The sequence below is a fragment of the Corvus kubaryi genome, unplaced genomic scaffold, assembly GCF_017639235.1.
Source record: "Corvus kubaryi isolate FWS band 111438036 unplaced genomic scaffold, C.kubaryi_AGA036_p1.0 37396, whole genome shotgun sequence".
Classification (NCBI taxonomy): Eukaryota; Metazoa; Chordata; class Aves; order Passeriformes; family Corvidae; genus Corvus; species Corvus kubaryi.
The window spans coordinates 9275055-9301301 of record NW_024581135.1 but is presented as its reverse complement, the minus strand read 5'-3'; the positions used below and the strand labels follow the sequence as shown (position 1 = coordinate 9301301).

General features: G+C 45.6%; 1 protein-coding gene and 1 long non-coding RNA gene across 3 annotated transcripts in view; one reads left to right on the top strand and one right to left on the bottom strand.

Moving 5' to 3' along the window:
* Nucleotides 1–26247, bottom strand: part of SLC12A8 (solute carrier family 12 member 8) — a 50535-nt gene that overhangs the window by 10106 nt on the left and 14182 nt on the right. For both annotated transcript variants that reach the window (XM_042041166.1, XM_042041167.1), the window contains exons 6-9: nt 13994–14107; nt 6977–7064; nt 5707–5794; nt 2441–2587 (exon numbers count right to left, since the gene is read on the bottom strand). In XM_042041166.1, coding sequence (XP_041897100.1) covers nt 2441–2587; nt 5707–5794; nt 6977–7064; nt 13994–14107 — 437 coding nt within the window. The remainder of the gene's footprint in view (nt 1–2440; nt 2588–5706; nt 5795–6976; nt 7065–13993; nt 14108–26247) is intronic.
* LOC121670645 lies at nt 21810–22766 on the top strand. Its single transcript, XR_006018182.1, has 2 exons — nt 21810–22044; nt 22254–22766. It is a non-coding gene; the product is annotated as an uncharacterized LOC121670645 (long non-coding RNA).

Genomic DNA, 26247 nt, shown 5'->3' with positions numbered 1-26247 from the left:
GGAAAAGCTCTGCATGGAGCAGTGCCACCTTCATATCAGCAGCTTCTTGCCCTGCGCTGACAGGCAGCCGAGCTGAACCCACGGTCTGCCGAGCCTCTGCACACAGAGCTCCCCTCCTTCAATCCACCCCAGCAGCAGAGGGAAAGCAGCAGTGAGGCTGGGCAGGTGAGGAGGCTGGGGGTGGCAGGCAGCCCCAGCAATGCCAGGCATGTGTCAGGAGGGCAGGGAGCCAGGAGAAACATTGCCCTCTCCTCTCCTTTGGGACTGGGTGAAGGCAGGGAAAGGAGAAGGAAAAGAGGGACAAAACAAAGAGCATCAGGAATGGAAATACCTGAGCCTTTGGCTCATGAACTTTAATCCCAGGTCTAACATGCCCTTCCTTGGACCAGACACCATTTTGCCATTTTGCCACCTGGCAAGCCAGTGAAAGCCATGTAAAGACTTTGCTGAAAAATATCTCACAAGATATCTTACAAAATATTTTAGGTTTTCACTTAACTGCATTTACTTCTTTAATGAACACACAGCTCAAATGAAAACTATTTCTGTTTCCTCCATTCTTATTTATTAAAAGAAAATTAGACCAGTTCTGGACCATTACATCTTTTCAGAATGAATAAAAATACATCTCAGGGACAAAGGAAGGCAGATCTCAGAAAGCATCTTCAGTGTCAGAAAGATGTACTGAGATGGGGAACAGATGGGATGATCTCAGGATGCATCTGGCTTGGGTTTAACTACAGAAAACACTCGTGTCCTTCCCATCAGCTGGGGTTATGGTGACCACACCACCTTCTTCACCCATGGAAAAGAAGAACTGATGTGGAGTAGATTGCTAAGGACAAATTAAATGTATTTACTCTCCATAAACCAAATCTAAAGAATTCCCAGGGTGGCAGAGAGAAGAAAGTGGGGGGGGAAAGTGATCTGCCTTTGATTTCTCACCTTCAAATCTTTTTGTTTTGAAGGGCTCAAAAAGAAGCCTTTCCCATCATAGCACTCTGCGTGGAGTTCAGAACAGAAAATTTGACAGAAAGACAGAAAACTATCAGTGAAGAGAGGAAATCAACTTTGTTAAACCACTGAGAATTTCACAAGGGTTGCCAAGGGGAGCCTATTCTGGAATCACCTGAAAACTGCCTTCAGGAAGTTTTTGAGGTCATTATTGTTCCTGCTTTCCCTACAATTATTACTATTATTTTTGCTATTATTATAAGTTTTAATTTAGAAAATTACTTTGAGAAACATAAAACAATGGAGAGAAAATTATTATATTTATAAAACATTAAAATATTTTAAAACATTCATAAATACCAATATTGAAAAATATATTTCTGTATTTTCAAGCTGCTCTGAAGGAGCAGAGCATCATAAGGCTTTTCCAGACACTCTGTTCAGACAGTTAGGTACTGCAGGTTACTGAGAGTGATGGAATTATTTTCTCTCTATTCAGAAAAGGGGAAAATCATGTATAGATGAATGGCCCAAGACTACAGGGTCTTGGTGACAGATACCTTGACTGACGTCTGTAGAATGACTCATGCATAAAGATTATTCACAAAGCAAGGAAAAAGCTTCTTGTCATATTCCAAGCAAGACTTTGTTTCAAGGCATATCTACAGCTTAGAAGCCCCCTAACTTAACCTTTCAAATCTATTCTTTGTTTTTATTTAATAGTGTCCAAAAGGCACCTTATCTTACAAAGAAGTGTCCTCTTCTCCACCGCACACAGACTGAATCCACAGTGTCACAACTGGTTGGCTATGAGGTTACCACGGAGGATAGGAACAGATCAAAGAAAATGCACAGGAAAGAAGAAGAAAGAAAACAGATAAAAGGTAAAGAGACAGTTACCATCCATTTCAGCAAGTGCTGGAACAAAAGCTTCAGGCTTCTGCCCTGGACAGGAGGGTGGAGGAGAGGTAGGTGCTTCCTTCGGTCATGGTCAGGATCAGCACCAGCATGAATAAGGTGTGTGCAAAAAAACCCCACAGACAAAGCTATATCACAAGTGCTTGTTTTAGTGGGGACATCTTGAAGAAATGGGTCAGAGGGAGGGAGGGGACTGAAGACAGCCCAGGAAGGGCTATGTGTTCACGGGGGCAGGACAGAGAGCCCAGGCCGGGGCGCGGAGGCGGGTGAGAGAGATGCCAGGATGGTGAGGCAGGGCTGCTCCTGCACAGTGCCAAACCCCATGGGAGGGCTCAGAGCAGAGGCAGTGCACACAGTGGACAGGCAGGGAAAGGACCACAGGCAGCTGGATGCTTGGGTTTTTTCATAAAACCACCCATTTCCTGGCTATTTTGCCTATGCATGGGATACCAGATCCTGAGCCTTCCTCTTCATGCATCCCCCATCTCACTCTACAGACACACAGAAATCTTGGCTTTTTAAGTTCAGGTGAAGGTTTGACAGCAATCCCAGAGAAAGGATGACTAACCCCACGTCCAAGGAAGGTGAGCATGGGGATCACGTTCTCCTGGGCAATGCACTGCAGGATCCTGGGTGCTCCGTACAGCCCTCCCATGCAGGAGGCCAGGGATGAGATGTACAGCCCTAGCAAAAACAAAAAACCCACCAAGGATACCTGGAGGAAGCAGAGAGAATGCAAAGTTCATTATATTGTGCCTGAAAGACACCCAAGCAGTCTTAAATACATGTATTTTAAGAGATCACATATTTTGTAACATTGTTAAATGAACAGAGCGAGCCCTGGGAAAGCAGCAATTTAATTGGTCTGTGGTATAAAGTACAAGCAATTAATACAGGAAAATTATCCCATAAAAGTAATTTAATACTGAACATCCTGTACGGACAGAACCATTTTACAAGCTCATATCCAAGAAATTCTTTGTCACTTGGAGCAATTGCAGCAAAGCAGCGGCTATTAGATTCCCCTTAAGTAACTGGAAGTGAATTTATTTCAGGCAAGATCACTTATATACAGAGCACATCATACAGGAAAAGCTGCCCAGGCTTCCCACCATCCAAAACAGGAAGACAAACCCCTGTGTCTCAGAGGGGAAAACCAATCCTGAAAGAAAAGCCACAGTAAAACCAAATCAAAATTGCCACTTAAGTAAATGGCATCTCAAAAAACATGCTCCAAAGGATATAATACAATGACCTTATTTTCCTGTCTTCAATAAGAAAAGAATTTCCTTTGGCCAACATGAAACTTAAAAAAAAATTTTAAAGCCACAGTGCTAACAAGGTTGGTTTCTGAAGCACCCTTTCAAGCTGGGAGCATCTCTTGCAGGTGTGGAGGGAAAGGAAGGGCAGCTCCTGGTCTGTCACACAGAATTGAGAACTGAGGTCCCCCTAAGCAGGTCCCCACTCTTGAGAGCTGCAAGCACAGACAGCATATCTAAAAAATCCCACCCAAATACACAAAACCCCACAATACAAACATGGTGCAAGAAAGCTTTGAAATGGGAGTGCTCCTGGCACCGCAGGATAAGGACACGGACAGAAAAAATGAGGAAACCAAGGTCCAGGGGCACCTGAGACACCCCCAAGTCCTGCAGGACCACACAAGTCTGCCAGCCAGCAGCCAGGCACAGAGAATGGCAAGGCATGGGCGTAACTCCAGCACAAAGGCCAGGCAGAGAGGAAAACCCCACATTTTGGTCCAAGTCCAACACATCCATACTCCTCTGGAGCGAGTGCTGGAGGTGCAGACAGACATCTGTGGCAGAGGATGTCACCAAGTGCAGGTCCCCTGCATGCCACATGTCCTTTGCTCCCACCCCTCCTACTGTGGAAAAGAGGGTCTAAATGAACACAGGCCCTCCCAGCTTCTTCCCCCATTAAAGGCAGGGGGCACATGTTTTGTTAGAAGGAATTACAAGACTTTACATGGCTAAAGATGATTCAAGCTACGTCTGACTTTTTCTTGTCTACGAAATCTGCAGGCAGCAAAAAGGAGGTTGGGTAAAAAGCCATAAAAAGCTCGCTGATGGGGAAGGCATGTGAAATTATTGTCATGATCCAGAACTGTTCAGTCTTCCTACCACAACATTTCCCCATGAAAATCCACTTGGCCTTGTGAATGGTATCTTGTGGGACAGAAGGAACCTGAGGCGAAGATGAGCAGATACCAGCTCTCATTAGACCAACAGACAGACACTCAGCGGGGAATCCTCCCTTTCCTCTCCTCTAATCCTACTCTGCTCTGAGAAATACTCAGAAGAAACAAACAGTTGTGCCAGACATCATATATTATTTTAGCTGCCAAAAATGCTTGCATTTAAATGTGCTACTTGACATTCAAATCAGGGTTAGAGGGGAAGAGTCCCTCTCACTGAGGCTGATGAAAGGTTTTGCTACGGGTTTTGAGCATCGAAAAGTGTGAATACATTGCAAGGAATTGGCAGTTGGAGCTCATTAGAAATGAAATTACTGAACCTCATTTTTATGTTTAAAAAGCAAAAAAAATATTGTAACAGAAAGGCAGCCAAGCACTTGCTCACCTGTGATAGAAAGGGAGAGTTTGGGGGAGTAATGATCTCTCCCTGCTCCCTCTCTCCAAAATCATTAAAATCTAACGCATCTTTTAATAACTCAAAGAAGAAACATGAATATTGGGATTGCACCATTTGTTTGTCCAGTATTAGGGGAAAGAAAACTGAATTTGTTTTTTTGGGGGGAAGGGGGGGTGTTTGTTTGCTTGTTTATTTTTTATATTTGATATTATTAAATATCTTCTCATTCATTGCTAGGGGATTTTTCATTTCCCCCCTGAGGGTTTTGAATTTAAAACATAGCTTTAACAATCCCTTTCTCTTCAGCAGATTCATTGAAAGCTGATTCTTTTGGTTACTGCACTTTTTGCCCATTAAGTCATTGACATACTAAGAGGTTGCCTTACAGAAGGCAGATAACTCTTTTTTTCCCTGACACAGAGGTGGGTTTTTTTACTCAGCAGGAGGTGGCAGAGCCCCACTAATAATTGGGAGTTTATTTGGGGGGTGAGAGAAGTTTAAGGCTGAAATTACTTAAGAAACAAAGCCAGAGCTTCAAATTGATATTTTAGATTAAAACCATCTTACAGGTCAAACTATGTAAACTTCTCAACTTCAAATGAATCACAAGAAATAGTGTCAAGTACAGTGAACCCATGATTTTGGATAGCACTGAATAACAAAAAATTAGCCCTTCTATATCCCATCCAGAGAAAGACAATGGGACACACCAAAATCTCTTGCTGTTTTTCTAGAGGCCTGCAGTGGTGAGGTTCATTGTGTATTACACTACAAACCCCCCTCATATAAATACTCTGTGTGGAATGTCTCGAGTTTAATAATCCTATTGCTCGCCCTGCAATTACAGCTGGCTGGATATGGAAATGTGAGCTTCGCTTGACTTAGTAAAGATAAGCAGGGGGGGGTCTTTAGAGATTTCAATTTGGTCTAAGCTTTCACCAACAAGAAAGGATATACTGAATAAAATACAGCATTTATCATTAGACCACATTAGCATACTTTAGCTCCTAAAGCTATTGCTGGGTGATTATGCCAAGGTTTGGCATTACGGGATATGCTGGTGAAGGCAGAGCTATTCAAATCAGTTGTACACTGGGATTTGCAATGAGAAAATCCCCCTGGATTTTAACAAGGGATGCATACCCAAATTTCTTAGGCTTTTGGAAAGTCAAGCATTCAGTAAGGCAGATGGCAAAGCACCATTATATAAAACACAAGTTACCTTCTCTGCTATCATGAAGTCATAGCGGAGTGACTGACGGGTACAAATGGCTCCCAGCAAAAAAACAAAGACCATGTACAGAAACCACCTGCAAACAACAAAAATAAACCAATTTCTTCACAGCAAGACAAGACCATTGAGAATTCTGCCACTAGGAGAGCCAGGAGACAGTCCAGGTTGCCCAGAGATGTGGTGGATGCCCCATCTGTGGGAACACTCAAGGTCAGGGTGGACAGGACTCTGAGCAACCTGATCTGGTTGAAGAAGTCCCTGCTCATTGCAGGGGGTTGGACTGGATGGCCTTTAAAGGTCCCTTCCAGCCGAAACCATTCTGTGATTCCATGGATCTGCAGGTAAACAGGTCCCCCCACCTGGCAGTAACATTGACAGCACAGCTCCGCAGCCTCAGCCAGGATCCTCTTCTGGTGTTCTGGCCTTTCCAGTACTCAGGTTGGGGGATAATTTTGTCTGTTAAGCCCAGAGCAGAGAAGGGAATGACCACAGCCTTGGATAAATGGGTACATGTGATACTTCTGTGTCCTGTGGAATCCCCCCACATAAAACAAGCACCAATTTCAGCAGGAAGCACTCCAAATTGTGAAGATTCTTCCTTCCTGACTGAACCTTGGTACATGATTAAAAGTAATAATTTCAAAGGCAATTTAGATGGCAATGAAAGCAGGCAGGAAAACCCTACTGAGGGCTTTTTTTTTTTTTAATATGTAGCAGTGGAAAGTTCTCCTGGAAAGTAGCATTCCCTTGGGAAGAGCACTACTTGGTGATGCAGGGCTTCTCTGTTTCCCTGGTCTTGCAGGTGGCTAAGTTGTCTCACTTCTCTTGGCCCCATTTTCCCAATAAAATTTTGATACTCCTTTTCTATTTATATAGAAGAAGAACACAAAGGAAAAAAGAAAAAGAACTACAGACCCCCCACCCCCTTTGAAATCAACAGCAGTGAATGACAAAATCATCCCCCTCCCAAGCCTTGGAGAACTCTGCATCCCACTCTGGGACAGCCAGGCTGCAGCTGCACAAGCACCCCAGCACCAGCACAGATCCCACCCAGCAGCAGAAGGACTGAGTACATCCTCACCAACAAACGTCTCCTCCAACCCACCAGAGTACCTGGTGGTAAAGGATGACAATTTGAATGAGAGCCACACTTTAATTTTCCAGATGGCTGAGTAATGAAAGGTTGATGGGAATATGAAATGGATTGGTCACACTTAGGGCAGTCTGCAGAGCAAATTTTCCCCAATCAATGACTTACGAGGTACCAATAGCAGCCAGAGACCCCAGAGGGATGTTGGAAGAAGGCTTCTGGAGATCTCCACTCATATTGAACCCAGCCATCACACCTGTATTTTGCAGACACAAGTGCAATTTAGAGTCAATCTACGTTGTAGTATATATAACACACATTGAACTATGTAATATAATTTAATCAATCAGCTCATTGATTGCTTCAGAACAGTAACTATATCACTTCATTGCACTGCCACACAGACAAATACTGGCTCCCACCAATTACTTGGTAAAAAACTGTTCATGTCTTTAATAGAAGCAAGTCACCACTTACATGTCAAAGAACCCTTTGTCCAGTTTGAACAATGCTGGGGGGAAAAGAAACAGTATGTGAACAAAACCCATCTTATCTTCATACAAACCTAACAGAAGACAATGCTGCCCGATTGTTGAAAAGAGAAATGCCACTGTTCATTAGGGCAGCACATGCAGCAGGTGGTACAACCCCCAGAGCAGATCCATTACAGGTCCCTGCATTCACAGGGGACAGCCTGTCCTGTCCATATTAAATGATGATCACATTAGCAGAAGGAATAACAGTGCTCACGGCACGTGGGTGGCACCTTCCAGCCGAGGGATCTGCTTTGGAAGCAGGCATTATCTCTGCCTTGCAGACAGGAAAACAGAAACACTGAGAGGGCAAGTGATTGTCCCAGTGTCACATCGAAAACACATGGTAGGGCTAAGAATAAAATACTGAACTGTTATTTTAGGCCAGAGTACAGGGTATTATACAATCAGGGACGCTCCTTAGCCTAAAAAATTACCATCTAAAGACGCAAGAGAGGGAAACAGGATGAAGAAGAGGATTACAGTCTCCACATTAAGGCTAGAAAGCCAAGGTACAGATTGGTTAAGGGGCTTTGTCCATAGCTGAAGGACAAGTCATACCAGACTTATCAAGAAAACAGAGATTCCCTTGTCACATTATGCCAAAAGTTTTCTTAGAAGACTTCAGGTATCTGCTATAAATAAAAATACATAAATAAAAATCTGCGATTTAGAGTCCTGATGGGACAATTTGAAGGCAGAACCAAAGACTTTAAGACTCTAACTTCTGCCCATCACTGTCCCCCTCCTGGGATGTCAGACTTACGTCTTCATAAGGACACGTGGGCCAGGAGCCAGGCAGCAGTGCTGATGGCACAGTCCCTGGAGCCAGGGTGAGATCACCACAGAACAATGGGAAGGAGGACGCCAGTGCCATGGCACTCACAGCATCTGGCAGCCCCGGCAGCAGGGGACCGACCGCACGCCAGTCCACCACGGCTGCCAAGCCCAGCAGCCATTCCTCAGGTTCAGAGGGCATAAGAATGACAAAGTCAGTCTCTGCAGCTGCAAATCTGAGTGACTACAGCTCTAAATCAGCAACAGCCCATTGCATTTCAAAGCTCAAACATTGATTGCTGCTTGGAAAGGTTTTATCCCAGGATGAAGGATAGACGAGCCATGGGACCAATCCCAGCGGAAAGGGGACAAGCCCAAATCAGCCAGATGGATGCCTTGCCTATTCCCTATTCCCTACAGACCTTGGCTGCTGGTGGGCTGTCAGCAATGGCTGGGTTGCTAATCATGGAACACGAACTCTGCTCTGCTCTGTCCCAGGCTTTGCTGTGCATCTTCATAGCACCATCTCCACGTCTGCTCAAAGGGAATTGTAACACCTCCTCTCCTTGCTGCCCTGCCATGGGGACAGCACATAAATGGGCACAAGACACTCTCACATTGCCAAACACAACCAGGGCTTTATTTATTTATTACTATTAATGCTTTTTCCTTGAACATCTCTTTTTTCCCCCTTGATCAGTCCACTCAACATCCATCTTTTCCTGTCATCTCCACCATGGAGCCAGAGCCCCAACAACCATTCCCTGGTCTCCAGGGAATCCTGGCATTCCTCAGCTCCTGGAAGAGTTTTTCTTCCAAATTCAGACCAGATTTGAATCCTTGACACCATACTGAAAGCATTACAAATTGAGTTCTTCATTTTCTCCTGGAAGACTGTTTTATGGATATACTTCTGAACAGCACAGCTAAAAGCCTGTCAGCTGCTCTGGTTTTCTCTAGATAAAGCTTCCATGCAGATTTCAAGCCCTGCTCCTTTCAAACAGCTACACAATAGCTTAGCTAGAGGTGAGAAAAGTTAGAAAGGCAGAAGTCCATGGAAATGGTCACAAATATGCTAAATAAAGTCTCTATGAAGCACTCTTTGATGATATGCTACTTTGCAATTCAGAGACAAAGCAGAAAACTTAGAATTCTCTGAATTTTTCTTCCAAAGGGAACAAAGTATTGTCAGGAGGACAGCTGTTAATCTCATGTGCTTCTTGGACAAGTTTCTCAAACATCTGGCACCACCTTTAAATCTTCCAGCTTGAGTCACCTCTTCCTCATCCAAAGTCCTGCCTCAGCAAAGCACTGGGGAAACACCAAAATGGCATTTTCTGGACTGAACATAAAAAAGTTGAAGATGTGAGTCATCGGCACAGCAATGACTGCACAGCCTGGGCTGCCTCACTGCCTCCCTCCCACAGACCCACTCATGCTCAGGAGCAGCCAGGAGATGACTTCCCAGAGCCTGCATAAAGAGGATCTTGAGACTGATGATTGACCTCCTGCCCAGCAGTGACCAGGGGTCACACCAGGCCACTGCACACCACTAGCTTCTGTCAGGGCCCCCAGGAGGTCACCAGAGTCTCACGGGTTCCACAACCAAAGGTCAAGGCCACCACCTTGGTTCCACCAAGGAGCCAGCTCAGATATTCTCAGCCACTCAGGCCAAAGCCATCTCCTCTGTGCTGCAATTATGACACTGACCCAACTAGTGCAAAAGTATGGACAATCTGGTAGTATAGATGTATAGACAAGGCAAAGCCACCTCTCCACCACCACCCAAAAAGTAATTTTCCAGACAGGATGACAGCTGCCAAAGAGCCATTGTGAGAGGGTCTTTTGCAAGCAGCTGAGTAAGCAACCCACTTTTCAATGAAAGGACAACCTGACTATTTAAAAAAAAAGTAACATCCTAAACAATCTCCATCATCCATAGCCTCGGTCAGCCCCTGCCAGAGAACTGATCCGACTTGCAAGAAGCCGCAAAAAGCCTTGTCAGAGACTGTGGCTGCTCCACAGAGGAAAAACCCCACACTTGCATCTAAAACTCAGCAACACAGAAAAATCGGGATGTTCCTTCCTTCAGACACAGACTATCCCTAGGGAAATGGCCAATCCCTTCTGAACTCAAGCAATCATATCTGCAGATTGTCCATGGAGAAAATTATCCACCTCTCTGTTTCAAAGAGATAGCAGGCTGGATTTTCCACACTGGCTATTATCGAAGAGAGCAGCAGATAGTGACAAAGCTTCTGGACAAAGAAGCACGAAAACACAGTCAACTCAGCCAGGAAATTATGGCTGAGACAGTCTGCACATTGCTGCTATTCCCAGTGTAATCTGGTCCTGGGCATCATCCAGGCAGTGGATACGTGCATGAGGGGACCACCTACATTGTGTGTCAGACACAACCATCAGCTCCACCAGCCATGGTTTATGATCGCAGATATGATCGCTCTTGCAAACGCCCAGTGCATTTTTCAGTGAACATACCATAAAATATAAAAGGTGGGTTTTTTTCCCTTCACCCAGGAGGCAAAGAATGGAAAATCTTAGATAAGAATTGTGGCTAATTTTTTTAAAGAGCCAACTTCTCCACTGATGTAAGCTGGCACCTCGCCATAGACTTCAATGGAGTTGTGCCAGTTTACATCATCTGATAACTTAGCCCAAAACTTCTAAATCTATTTGCTGTCATTTTGCAAGTGCCAAATATGGTTTATTTCAGAACTGGTTTCTGTGCGATGATATTTTCCACTAACGCCGCTTCAAACGACATCTTACTTTCCTGTATCACAAGACAACACACTTCTTTCATTAGACAGAAAACCTCAGGGATTTCAGTAGAAAAACATTTTTTGCACAACAGAAACAGCATTTATCTTAATTTTAAAAATGCACTGATGGCTGCATGGCTGCTGCCGAGAGCTGGCTGTGGGCAGGCGGCTCCCGAGACTCCCTCCCTGCTGAAAAGCCCTGGCTGGGTGGGCAGCCAAGTGTTCACCTATCACAGCACAGCAGCAAAACATGTGCATTAAGAAGGTATTTACAAACATGTAGGAAAACATCTGGTTAATGCACAGCATCTCTATAGGGGCACATTCACATCTTCCACAGCGTGTATTTCAGTCTTTTGACTGAAGCCAGCAAATCTGAGTCTTCCATGCCCATGCTCTCCCATTTAGGCCAGCTCTAGATGTGTGTTTTGGATCTCTTGGCTACTTCCCTATGATTAAATGAGAAACTTGGGGGAATAAAGCCAGCTGCACTTAACATCCAGCTGAGATGGTTTAAACAGCTAATGCACAGAGAGCAAACAGACCAGCCTCTGCTCACCAGCACTCAACCATAAAACTGGGGTAGCTTCACTCACATTGCTGGAGTCGTATCAATAAAACACAGAGGAGCAGAGAAAACAACCTGACCTGGAGCAAAACAATCCAAGGAGGATGCTCGTAGGAGGCAGCATGATGCTTATGGTCTGCTGGGATGACCATCCTATGCCCGTGAGCTGAAGCATGTCCCCAACTGCTCCTCCTGCCTGTTTGGTCCTGGCAAGGGTGTCTCCACAGGTCCTGCTCCCTCTTCTGGAAGTGGCTGCCCTCTTTGCTTTTACAGCTACCAGCCTGCATTTCAGACATTTCTGTTTCACTGCTATGTCTGGGCAACTTACAGCCACTTTTCAGTACATCCCAGAGACCAGACTTAAACTGGTTGAATTCAGATAGCCATTGGAGAGAGAGAGAGGAAAAAGCCTACCCTGAAAACATCAAAATAGTTTCACTTCAAAGAGGAACATTTCATCTCAGAAAGGCCCAAACAATGTGTTTCACAATTTCTGAAACATTTTTTAAAAAACTTTGTTATCAAAACAGCATCTTAAATTGTAAACTAGCATATGCTAAAAATTAAAAAGGGTAAACACAACGTTTAATAATTAAAGATAAACACAGCATTGCTCTGGGTCAAAGAACTGTTTCAAACTGGCTCAATGTAACCCCTCAAAACTAAACAGCATATTGTTTTGCTGAAACTCTCCCCAGATTTCTGTTGTATCTTAAGGCAAAGGATTTTGCTTCCAGTGCTTCAGCTGGGTCGCTGTGGGGGTTCCAGCAGAGGTGAGTACCACTGGGGAGGACCACAGGCTAGAGGGGACAGCCTGGGAGCAGTGCTAACCTGTCCCTGTCATTCCTCAGTGCCACTTGCTCGCAGTCTGCATCACGCTGCCTGCCCTGCAGCAGCAGCACTGGCAGCAGAGAAGTCTTGCCTCCGATCCTAGAAATTTCTTGATCAGACCACAAGCTCTTCCATGCAGAGCACCAAACACAGCCCTGCATTTTATGAGGCTCCTGAACTCCACAGTGCTCCCAACAGCAACGAGAGGAGTGATAGTGATGTTATATGGTACCACTGGCACTGCTACTCTGAAGGAATAATTTAAATCCTGTAAATAACCAAGCAATTAAAAAGAACACATGAAAAAGCTGTGTTAACAACCAAAGTAATTATACATCATCCCAAACTGTGTTTTCAGAGAATGTTTGACATTACTACTGGTATTACTACTGCTAACTAAACAGAGCAACAGGCTGCCAGGGCTTTAAACAAATTTTATCTATTAGCTTTGGCATTCTTCCTAGCAGCCAAGCATTAGCAGTGATGAAGAATCATTTAATATGGCTAATCACAGTAATTTTCTGTACAGTTTTGTCATAACTGTTCCTTCTTCTACAACCAGGGAACTGGAAAAAACCCTGCTTTCCTACACCAGTGGCAGAGCTCACGAGGAAGGTCTTTTTCTCTTGGGGACTCACTTGAGCCAATCAAAATTGACAACAAAGAAGAGGGCAGAAGACGTCTTCTCCATGGCACCAAAGGTGAGTATTCCAGGAGGAAGTCTACACAGAGGCAATAGCCAGCCTGATAAGGTGGGAGAGAGGATCTCAAAGAAAAATTTGAAGTCCTGCGCTAGGTGCACCTGACAAAGTGATTTCTGCTACCAGATCATTCCTCCAGTCCCATCTATTTCACAAAACCTTTTAGTTTGTCTCCTTGTACCGCAGCAATTCTGCAACTTCCAGGGAGTTGCTTAGAGCTAATCCTCTGAAAATTCATTCTGTAATCCAAGGATTCATTGCTATGGAAACTGCTTATAATCAGTACTTTTTATAGCTTAAAACACCCAGCATCAACAAAAGGTATTGTAACTTCAACTGATAGTTACTGCATTCCCACTGGAGATTGTCAGCTCTGGAAAGGGGACATGCATCTTCCTGGTAATTTAAGGGAATGAATAATAAGAAGGTATCTAATTAAGCTCATAAATATGAGCTCTGCTGACTTTCAAGGATGAACCCATGACAGCACACAGCGAGTAGTGGGTCCATCCTGGGCAATGGCCTGAGCCCAGCTCAGCCACCTGCTGAGGTAAGATGGAGAGAACATTCTCCTGTGCTCTTCCCACTGTCCCAGTGCAATCAAGTCATAAGGCTCATCTGATATGATAAATTATGGTCAGCCCTTTTAAATAGGCTTGATACCTTCTGCCCTGACAGCATTGGCCAAGATCAGCGCCTGAGCCTTGTCCTCGTCAGGGAAGGATTTACACCGCCACATCAACCCATAATGTTCACCAGCCATTTCTGACCACAGAGACAGAAGAGCATGTTCAAGTGAACAAGACAGGAGTGCACAAAATTTGAGATGCTGGAGGGAAGCTTGAACCTTTGAATTGACAACTTGGGTCTGCTATGGCCAAGTGCAGTCCTGCTCTCATCGCCTCACAGCCCAGAGGAGCTCCCCTTGCTTCTCTTCATCTCCAAAATGTTCCTGTGGAGGAAAAAATGGTGAGGATAAAACTTTACTGTACCTGTGGCAGCTGGGAAAAACACTCCAAAAACAGTGAAGAAGGACTCCCCCTGGCTGTAGTCTGGCAGCGTGTTGTTGAACATCAGCTCTTCCGAGTAGCCGACAAAGCCATGCTCTGCGGAGACATGGAGGGCAAGAGGAGAACCTCAGGAACCACCAGGGCTCCAGGAGCCCCTCCAGCGGCTCTCAGCAGCCACCCACCCTCTAAACACATAGGCCTGCAGGGGCTGCTTCCAAGGACCATCTGAAAGGATGAATGTCAAGTGATGTGGTGAGAAGGCAGAAACCAGGGTTGCCGCTCCTGCCCCATCTTTCTGAGGTCACACACACACAAGCTCTACTTTCCAAACAAGTTCTACAGAAGATGGGGGAGAGGAAAGCAATGGGTGGGATACCAATGTCATGTGCCTGGTTTACTGGGTATATGGTGGGGGATCCTACTCCCTCACTACATACTTGAAGAATGGGTCAAATTCTTCCACAAACCTGAATTTGTTAGGAAGAATTAAGCCTGACAGCTGGCATGCAAGGCATTAATTAGGAAACATTTCAGATGCTTATAGATAGAAAAGATAACTCATGAAAGCAGGTTAAGGAATTAATGGGTATGACCATGAAATTATTAATTTCGTTTTTAACAGGCAACACTGCTTTTTAATGGAGTATCTTAATCTATGGAAGCTTCTCCTTCCTGTCAGTAATCCAAATGCTCATGCCAGCTGGGGGTGGAAGGTGAGCAAAGTCAGTTCCTTTTTTCCTCCTGCCACTACAGTCTTTTTCCACAAGACATGTGACTGCAATAACTTGAATTTTCTCATTAGCAGGCAGGATGTTGTTTACGGCTGCGTAGGGTGATGGCCAGAAATAAAAAAAAGACTCCATCAAAGCTGTCCCATGCCTCAAAGACAACTTTAATGATGTTTGGACAATAGATTAAACCAGAACATTAAATCAGAGCTCTGAGCACAAGACATATCCATTTAAAGTCTCAGAATATAACTAACCACAGAGCTTTGAAGTTTTCACAGAAAAGCCCTATAGATAATCAAAAGTTTCCTACTACATCTGCATTCATTGTGTTGCCCAAACATGGATGGAAACACTCTGATAGAAGACGTCTCCTGCTGCTAGGCTTTGTAAAAGCACTAGCTCTCTTCACTAGGAACAAGTCCCAGATGAGATTTACAGGGAACAAGCTCAGCACAACACACTGACCTCTGCACCTCACAGATGTCTGCAGAAAGTGCACTTTCTGGAGAAATAGAGGGGGAATTTGTGTAGGCTGTATGTTCTAATGGTCCAGACCTGTGTGGCTTCAACCAGAATTGATGCTCACGACAGCACAGCACATGGCCTGGCTGCAAAGCTCCCACGAAACTGCTCAAGGGAAGCGCTGGTCCTTGGCCAAGGGATTTTTCACCAAGTATGTGCTCCTCGTGGAAATGTTAATGTTCCATTTAAAAAGTGAACAAAATACTCATCTCACCCCACAAACATCTGCAGACCTTCTCCAACCAGAGCTTTGAAGCAGCAGCATCAAATACATCTACGCACTTGACAAAAGTTTGCCCCACTGATTCATAAAAATCTCCTCTCATGAAGATTTACCCTCACATATTTCTATCCTTCAGGTTTTCCCTAATCACAAATTGTCCTTTTCACACCACTTGCCCAGTTTGTAGAGGTCATCTGAAAGCCTGACCCTCTCTGCCAGGCTGTTGCTAGCTCTTCCCAGCTGGGGGGTCATCTTCAGGTTGAATCTGCGCATTCCCTTTTCCATCATCCAGGAAGTTAAGAAAAATGCCAAATAACACCAAACCAAAACCAGACTGTTGCAGAACCTCACCAGGCACAGCGTCCTGCTTTGTAAGTAAACCATCTCCAGCTGGCGTCTTCCAATGGTGTTTGGGGCTATATAATTCAAATGAGGCACTTTGGGTGCCTCCTGTTTCCTTCCTCATACAGAAGGCCAAGCATGCAGACCAGTGAACAACCACACTGTATTTTCTGTGGTACCATTTTGGCCATATTATGGCCACAGACTGACCATGAGACCCATGAGTCCAATGTCTGACCTGCACCTGTGTGCATCTGACCCCTATTAAACTTAAAAAATTAAATTATCCCCTTGTGCTCCATTCATTTGTATGTTGTTCCCTTTCCGACCTTATTCCCCTAAGTGGAAATCCTCAGTGGAAGAGACAAAAGCTTGAAGCCATGTCAGATGTCACTGGGACCACTGAAAACTACAGCCATGGATTTGTTGAAAGAGCCACAGGATGTGCTTACAACTGCATCCCACTTCTGCTTCCTCTCCTCACAGCTCTGGCAGGTGAGAGGCCATTCCACATTTCCCCTGTATACAGAACCAGGAACCTTCTTGACTAATTAAAGAGAAGTTCATCCAAATGTTAGTTGTCATTGCATCCTCGTTTCTCACTCAATCACCCTCCTGTGAAGCAAACCTCACATCCCTTTTGATCAGACCAGGATTTGCAATCGCTACCAATTTGGGGGCGCACAAGCATGGGGCTGAGGAAAACATGCTGGGAGCACCTCCTGCCTGCCCTCGTGCCTGTGACCAGTGCAAGTCATCTGTGACCTTTCAGCTATCACATTAATGCGACTAATTGTAGCTGACAGGGCAATTGGGCTGAAAATCATCCAAAACAAAACAGGAATCAGCAACTGAGACCAATCGGTTAAACCAACAGAGTCCTCGGTCAGTTGTTCGCAGAGTCAATTATCCACATCCCATTGAAAGTGCACTTCAAAAGGACGAGCTTCGGAAGGAGGAGGGAAGGAAATGCGATAGGGTCTATATTTGGCACTCTGATCTTCAAACGAGAAAGATCATTTTATACATTTTTTCCTGTAAGGAGATCTTTTTCTCCAGCTTACTGCTGGGTACATGAGATCCAAAGCAGATTCCTCCCTCCTTGCTCATTACAAAATATTTGTCTGAAAAATTTTGCTCTCAATCAATTTATGCAACCCCACAGCCTCTAAATCCTGCCTTTAATGATCCTGCTCTCAGCTGGCTTGCAGAGGGCTGGAGCTGAAGTGCTATAAACAATCTTCCTTGTGTCATGCTAGAAGAAAAGAATCCGGTTTCTTCTCCGTGTGGTGTCAGCCTTATGGGAAATGCACAACAAAGAGCAGCAACAATTTATTTTCATCATTAGATACTCAATAAGGAGAAAGCAAATAATGTGTTTCTCAAGTGGTTGAGCTGATCTAAATAAACAATAGGGAAAAAAATTACTTAGAGAAACATCTGAATTATTCCCGTGATTCTTCACAAATCAAGTCCTTCCAGTTGCTCTTACTAAAATGATGTAATAAACAGTAAAAACCACCTAGGAAGTTTGAAATGGAAGAGCTTTCAGGATGAGTATCCTCCATTCTCATTTGAAGGGGGACCACAGGAGGCTGTACACCAGCCCCAGCCTGATGTAGTCAGAGAAGGAGGAGGAAGATGATCAGAACTCTCATGTCTCTTCAGCCACCAGAGATGCCTGAGAGGAGGCACCATCTGGTTGACACTGCTGCATCCCCTCTCTTCCTCAGCGCGTTTCCATGTTTGGGCTTTTCTTGTACTTTCTCCCACCTCTCACCCTGTGGAAGAGCATGAAAGCAGGAGGTTTTTGGCACTCAGGACTCCCCTTACGAGGGCAGCCCCTCCACGAAGCCCAGGGTTCCAGAATGGGAACTCAAAGAGGTTGGAGAAGGGGTGCAAGACGAAGCCGTGGTTACATGGGGTCAGGCCATTATGCAACAGCACAGAGTACGGCGGCACTGCCAAGTTCCAGGCAACCTGGAGCTCATTACAGCTTAGTTAAGTCTTGGCCAAATTCAATAAGCCTGTTCACAAGCTTAAGGCTAAAGTAAAGCCTGGCACCGAGGCAGGGGCTAAATAGTGCAAAAATGGAAAACCACCTTAAGAAACAGTTCCCTGAAGACTGTCGCATATTGCACTCTGCTTGTGATTAGAGATTTTAATTACAAAGGTGAATGCTGAAGGGTTGAAATGGTGAAATTTTTTCTTTTCCAAAATAAGTGAGCCCACACATTCCCTCCTGGAAGGTACTTGCTGAGATTCACTTTCAGAGGAACAGCTGGAAGTGTTTGTCTTGCAGCACATTTCCCAGGTCTGACCTCAGCATTTTCAGGATCCTGTGTGATGTAAGACATGGAGTGCCAAAGAGTAATTATATATCCTTGGCATAATTATCTCTGCTCTCTATCTTTTTCCCATTTCTTCTTCCACCACTAAACCCTTCTGGCATAAGTTCTGAAGTCCAGTCGTTCCCCTTGGATGCCAGTCCAAGCACACACCCAGAACGAGGTCCTAGTGTGGGTGCTGGAGATACCCGGGCACACCACTGTGGAGAAAACAGGAATGGTCCTCACCGCCGGGTCCCACAGCTGCCATCCTCATCTGAGCACACACCTCTGCAGTAAGATAAAGTTTCACTCCTCACTAACCACATGCTTACATTTTCTTCCTCCAAACTCTTAGCTGAGAGCGAGGTACAAGCCCAGAACTTCTGAAATGTTGACTCCCCCACAGGCAAGTCAAGCTCTGTCAGGCTGGTGACTCTCAGAAGTTGTGGTCTGTCAGATGACTGCTGGGTGCCCTAAACCAAATTAATTCCTACGTAGGCTGGAGTGCTCTACAGCAGGGAAGGAGTGAAATTCTCCCCCCTAAAGCCCTTGCAATATGAATTCTTCTCCTGCCTGCAGAATAAGCTCACTCATCATCTGGTGATAACCAAATTTCCCCAAACAAACATTCTACCCATAGCTTATCACATCAGAACAGCAACTTCACTTGTCAAACGAAAGTCAGGCATACCTGGCTTAAATGAAGTAAAATTTGGATGCCAAAGCACCACCAGCAATAGGTTTTTCAGCACCTCAGTGTACAATTGCAGATACACAGGATTAACCATCCACATAGAAACTGTGGATGTGCAGATATGGGTGCAAAGCCATGAATGTTGCCAAAACCCCAAGAACTTATCTTTGTGTTCCCCCCCACCCTATGCAAATGCTGAAATTTAACTTCAAGCAACAAACAGCACAGGATCAGTTGATGCAACAGCTCTGAAAGATGCTCTGTACCAACACAGCCACGTTCTGGGTGGCTCTGAATTTCCACAGTGAAATGCTGGATGTGCCAGAGAATGACATGGGTCCAGCTGACCACAACCACAGCCCTGCAATGCCATGCAGCACACCCAGCGATGGGCACTGAAAATGGTGCCCCTCTCCAGTGGATTGGCATAATCTAAGAGGCACAAAGAGGCAACCAAGATCATGCCTAGCACTTGAATCACCTTTCCCAGCAGAACAAAAAATACATCAATCAAAGCAGTGCAGCCACAAGCCTCACATCCCTCCATGCACACACTTGGCTTCCTGTGTTTGGGCTCATCTAACACCAACATTAATAACCACATTCCCAAGCTCTTCCAAGCTTGGGCTGTTTCTGCAGCCATGCCTTCACAGCTACCTGGCTCCAGCTCCCGAGGTCCTCCCAATACTTGTTCCCAGGCAAGTCCAACACTACCACTGCTACTCTCAGTCATTGTCCTACTGCTGCCAGCCTGATATGGGTCGGGTGCAGGTAGAAATGTATGGGAAAAGTGTGGAAAGCGTGGAAGGAAAACAGGGAAAGGGAAATAGCGCTGGAGGTGGAGAGAGGACAGTGTGGTGGTTTTCACATGCTACCACTCCACTGCTCAGCTTGCTGCAGGCTGGCACTCGACCTGCAGGATGCATGAACAGATTTTCACCAGAAAGTCCCAGTTCTCTAAGGGAATGGTGAGGGAACTGATGAGTCATGGAAGCAGAGAACGTTGAGCGGTAGAACCGTGCTGACAAGAGCAGAGAATAAACATGACCTTGGCTGAACTTGTACAGGAATACAAAAATGTTTTAGCATCTTCCAGGACATCTCCTGCTTCACCTTTGGTTTTGGCTGGAAGACTGGGAAGAAGCAGAAGGAAAAGAGAAGAGCTGCAGGGGAGCAGAGATTGAGGAGATGGGACAGACTGATGAGACTGATGCCCCTGTCCTCTGTCAGCTACAGCTGGACTCGCCCACCCAGGGGACCACATGCACCAAACCCAGGTTGCCCTTTTCTGCAAGTCCAGTGCAACTCCTGTGCCATGTGAGTCAGCATAGATCAGTGCACATTTCGTGCAAGCCAGGAGGACTTGTGGGCAGCACCACAGCCCCATAGCTGGAAATGGGGAATGTGCAGCCCAGCCCAGATGGGGAAGATCAATGCAGGATCATTCCCTTTCCATATGTCAAATATGATATCATGACTTTGGTTCATCTCAGTCCTCAGGGCCACATCCTGCCTGCTGGCAGCTCCCACAGTCTCAGTATTTCTGCTTTAAGAATCTTAAACTAGGCGAGGGAAAAAATGGAGAGGAATTTTTGTGTTGAATACATGCAGGTCAATGATTATGCAGTGACAAAAATGAAGCTATTACGGTATTAACACATCAGCATGTGGCCACACCAACAGATCAGCGCAGAAAGGCTGCAGAGCATCTGCCTGAGCTGCCAGGGCACTGAGAGATGCAGGATGTGGGAGCTCCTCAGTTCTTGTTCTACCCCACCCCAACCCATGCTGCTGTTGGCAGCCCTTAACAGAAAGGGCTGGGAAGAAGAGGAGGTAAGAATGCAAAGGGACTCAATTCCCTCTGTAATTTCATCCCTAAATGCCACTTAAACACATTTATTATCAAAAGAGCTCAGAGTGACCACAGACCCCAAGCCACAGGGAGCAGAAGTGAAAGCAGCACCTCTGTCACTGCTGTGGCCCCGTGTGTCAGAACGGGGCCAGCTGAAAATTGCCATAGCCAGCATGGCCCCACACCTCACAGCAAGTGACACCCTCAAAAAGGCCAAACCAAAGCTGAGCAGCAAGAGGCAGCCCAGGGTGGGGACAGAAGCTCACTGCTATTTTTCCACTTGTGAACAAATAAGTTCCTATTTTATCATCAGCACTAGGGAGATTGTTTCATGAACCAGGACAAACTCCACACTTACGTTTCAAACTCGTCAGAGCTGCAAGTAGCAAAAAATAGACAGGTTTTAGTGGGAAAAAAACTTGGCAAGAGGGTGGTGGGGAAGAAGGATCAGAACAAATTTAAAGAAAGCAGGGAAGGAGTTCCCTTGCCCAAGACTTTCTCTGCACCCACAATAAACCTGGCAAACCTAAAAAGGGAGAGTATGTACAGTCTGTAATTGAAGGAGAGAAAGCCACAGTTAAAACAATCTTAAAAGGCCAAGCCCTGAGAAAGGCAACTCGAATCCCTTATCTTTTGATGGAAAAGAATGTGCTGCCTGAGATTAATGACGTGTTTACCCGAAAGGAAATCGCCGCCCTTCTGAAGCAGCGAGTGTTTGTTCCTCCCGAGTCCCCGTTTTCTGCTCCAGAGCTGATGTCCCAAACCTCCTGTTTAAAGTCAACACACAATACGGCTTCCTGCTGCCATGGGCTCCGGGGGATCCCACCATTAACCCTCTCCCAAAAACCACCCTCCACCGCACCTGTATCCTCCTCCAACACCGGCGGAGACAAACCCGGGCTATTTGGATGTCACTTAGAGCAGCAGCAGCCCAGGGACGGGCGTCACGCTGACAGCTGCCAGCGATCTGGCTGCAGGGCGATGAATCAGCCCCGTGCATAAACACCGCTCAGGCGAGCAGACAAATTAGCCAGCGTGGAGACTGACAGCGCTGTCGAGGGAAAGCCCTCTGGGCGACCTCTCCTTAAATGGCTCAGGGTTTCGGCGGCGCGTCCTGCAGTCCAGCCTGCTGCAGGAGGCTCCTGGAAAGAGGTTTAACATTAGCCACAGCAATGGTCTGCTGTGTTAGAGGAGGCAAGGGGGGACGTGGGATCTCTGCACTGAATACCCTCAGGCGAGCAAGAAAGACCGGAGCAGAAGTACCAGGGCTGCTCTGTTTGAGGAAACCCGAAAAAAGCCTGCTCAGGGTCATCATCCCTTTACCTATTTACCCTCTCTGGTAAGTGCACCCCCAGTCTCCTCGTGGAGCTCCCCAACCATGGGAGCCATCAGATCACAAGCGCCTCCTCTCCCTAAAGTCAATGGACCTGCAGTACTGGGTGCTGGCCAACAGCTAAAAATAGCACAAAAGGCAGAATAAACAAAGGGAGTTGCTTAAATCTGTCTCCGATGTTTGTCTTTAGCTAATGGAGCAATTTTCATTTGCAGGATGCTGTCACCTCTCTCAGATCAGGAGGTAGCCTACGCTGCCCCCAGGCTCCCCCCAGCCACACCACATCTCCTGCAGGACTGGACTGGTGGGAGGAAATGCTAATTTCTGCCCAACTCCCCATGCGCCTGCTTTATCTCTGCCTCAGCTTCTCGGGAAAGTGGAAAACCACTAACGCACACAAGAGCACACTCGGAGCCTGCACAGGCAGCTCCTCATCACAAAAGCACTGCTTAAATAAGGGAAAACTTAGGAATGTGCCTGTGGAAGTAACTAGTGGAGCCGTTTGGCACTTACTCTGTCTCTACAGCTTGGTGGGGTTTGATAATTTTTTCCCAGAAAAAGCCAAAAAATGAACATTTTCTGCAGGTAGAAATTCTGAAATGCTGGTTAGAAAAAAAGGAAGCGATTTTAACACAGGTGTTTCAACTTTATAAATTCTACTTATGTTTTACATTATTTAATGCTAAGCACTAGACTTGCTGTAATATATATAAATCCTTCCATTACTATTTGATTTTTTTATGTGGTATTTGCAGACTGGCTTGTTCAGTGGTATTCAAAGCAGCTGGCAAAAATTATTTTATTCATTGCAAAGAGGACAAGAAGTACAGTGTCCCTTGGTCCATCCTTCTTCTACAAAAATAGTTTTCATCAATGGGGTATCATTATCAGTTACAGAATGGTATTTCTTGGAAGCCCTGCCCAGAGTGCCCAGCTGTGGGAGGCTCTGAAGAACTTCTCCAGTGAAAAGCCCTAGGCTTGAGAGTTCAGCATTTAGGCTGAGTCAAGGCACAACAATTGGAGGAAAATGAGTGGCAGCTGAGCAGCAGCAATGACACACATCCTTTGGACTCGTCGGAGTGACCTCCCCTCCATCTCAGAGCTACTCTGTGTATTGGCTGGGGCAAAGCCCAATCCATGCTGATCAAATCCCCATCCTCCAAAGGAAAGATGATACAACTTAATTCTGCCATGAGTCTTCTGCCATCCTCATGACAACAGCACCCTATACTCCCAGCTTCCCACATTAAATTATGGATATATTTTCCACATGACAGTGGTACTTCAAAAGAAAACTATTCCTTTTGTTGGCTTTTTGATTTTGTGTCTAAAATGACTGGTTTTGTTTTTGGAAGGTTTTCATTATCCTCTATACAACACACGCACAGCTACAGCTTTAAGCCTGGCTTCAGAATGCAAATCAAACCAGTGTTTGATTTTGGAAAGGCTGAGCAAGATGTTGTCACCTAAAAGGATTTTTTGTTTGTTTGAAACTATTAATTGAATTCTGTGTAAGTCATAGAATACATTTTCCCTACAAAAATCAAATTTTCAATGGATTCATTTCCCCCTTTGAGTAAAAAAGAAAACCAGGAAGAACCACCAAGCCACCATCCTGATTAGTGAAGGCACAACCAGGATAAAATGCCATACTTACAGCCAAAAAAGGCCAAGAATTGTTAACACAAACCAGGAAAAGAGGATGAACCGTAGATAAGGACCTATTTCCCACACAGACTTTTCTCTTTAGCCTAGGAGAGGACTGCAAACCACAAGTGAAGCGGCAGGAGGAAGAATCTAATATCTAGAAATTATCTTAATAAATTAAATCCCTAAATAAGGAAAGCTGATTCAGGGCACAGCTGAACTGTGACTGGAATTAAACATTGGGGGAATGAAAAAAGAGGAGGTAAAGTATCTCCATCATTTGAAAACGATTATGTGGTGGCATCAAAAAAAGAGAGAAATAAAATCAATGCAATTAAATAAAGCTGTCCCATCTAAACACAGCAATGGGGAGAGCAGGAAAGATAGTGGGATGAAATATATCTTCCTCAAACCAGTGAGTTTTATTAGTTCTCTAGCATTAAACAAGTTGCTGCTGAAGGAGAGCCTGCACAGGAGGTTTTATGGGAGGAATGGCTAGGGAAAGCCCACATGAAGGCAAAGTCTAGCAGGGAACAAAGCCAGCCGAGGTATTTCAGGATTTATTTACAAGCTCTAGGAAGATGAGCTTAGCATTGCCTTTCAGGGAAACAGCGAAGAAATTAAAGGTTAAATCAATGTGTACAAAACCTCCTGTGTACATCAGGAGCTCTGTTACCTACTGAGCAAGTTTAAACCTGTAACAACCTCAGCAAACCCTCTCCTGGTTCCAGGAACGGAGCTGGGCCAGCCAGTCCCTGACAGCACCATTCAGTGGCACATTTTAGGTTTCAGGGGAGGCAGGACCTTCCTTATCCTCAGCAGCACGTGGCAGAGGGCTGCTCGCTCCCATGGCCACTCAGATGGGGCTGCCTAGAGAAGAGAAGACTGAAGACGAGCACCAGGGGTCTTCCTAGCAACGTGGTTTAATGCAAAAAGGAAGGATACCAGATTGTGCCAAGTCCTCAAGAGACCCAAAACAGCGGGTTTAGGCTGCAGGAAGAAGGGGTTCATCTGAGATAGCTATGACTAGAGCAGGGTCCCCAAGGATGCAGCGCAGGATCCATCACTGGAAATTTTTAGGAGCAGATTGGATGCACATGGCATCCATCCCCAGTGCAGCCCAGTAGGTGCAGAAGGGCGGGACTCGAAGACCCTAAGCCCTCCTCCCCTCTTTACCCACCTCCTGAGAGATGCCTCGGGGCGGTAGGCTCGGGAATCCTGCCTGGTCGCGGCAGAGCAGGGTCACAAGGATGCCAGTCCCAGCCCCGGGGTGCAGCAGCTGTGCTGACACCTGAGCATCTGCCGGCAATCGGAACTGCTGCTCCTCGACACAGTCCTTCTGCTGGATGTCCTCCAGCAAGGAAACACCGTGAAAACCTACCTACAAACAGGGCAGCAGAGTTGCATCTCAATCTAAATGGGTTGGGTTTTTTCTCTTCTAAATAAACTGCTTTAAATACCTACTTCAGAGAACCTGGACAGAGTGGGGTAGCTTTCCTCTTACTATCTAAATAAGGCCTCTAACAATGTTATCACTTTCCAAAACACATCTGTCCCGCAGCTCCTAGCCCAGACAATTGGCAGGTAACCAGTTAATAAATGTCTTCGCCAGACTGTTGAATAGGCTGGCCCCAGCTCAAGAGTGATGTCAGGGCCATTCAATGCACTATAACTGGAAAAACCTGGGGAAAGCAATCCCATGTTTTTTAATAAATAAAAGTGCATTAGCAGTGTCCTGCCTTTATTCACCACGGTGTGTACCTTGTTCAGTAGCAAAGCGGATTTTATTTTTTTTCTGCTGCCACTAGCACAGTGATTTCTACTTGGGATTTGATGCCACTTTCCAGATGTGTCTCAGGCCAGGAAGTCAGCAATCAGCCTGGATAAAGCCTCTGGGATTTGCTGCAGATCATCTTCTGACACACACATCCTTCCTGCACCCTCTCTTATGATATTGGGGCACACCCCTTGTGCCCAAAAATAAAATAAAACAACCCAGAGCCAAGCAGAAGCCCCTGATTAGGATGCTTTGATCACTTTCATATTCAATCTGTAGGAATATTTCTAATTAATTCAGTCCATCAAAGCCCCAGAGGCAGCATTTGCGGGATCTTTACAACAACAGAGCGTCTATATACATAAATCACTTCAACAATTGCAGGTTCCCTGTCTGCTGGAGCAGCTCCAGGCAAAGCTCATCTCCCACAGCCCCTCACCACTGGCACCCACAGGAGAGCATCAGCTCTCTGGCTCGGCCATAGAACATTGGAAGGGGATGAATCCTCCAAAGCACTTGCCCTTGGAGGAATAAATGAAGATGATAAATGAGTTTTCTGGGCTCTGTGTGAGCAGCTTTGGGAAGCTAAAACCCAAGCGACTGACATGAAGGATGCGGTTTACATGGAAAATAATGCCAAGCAGAAGCACCCTGACAGCAACATGCCTTTCAAACCTCCCTGCATCCCTGAGAAATGAGCTACCCAGATTTCCCAGCCTGAGGAGAGGGGTTTAGCCCCACACAGCCAAGCTCCACGCTAACCCCAGCCACGTGGTACCATCTGC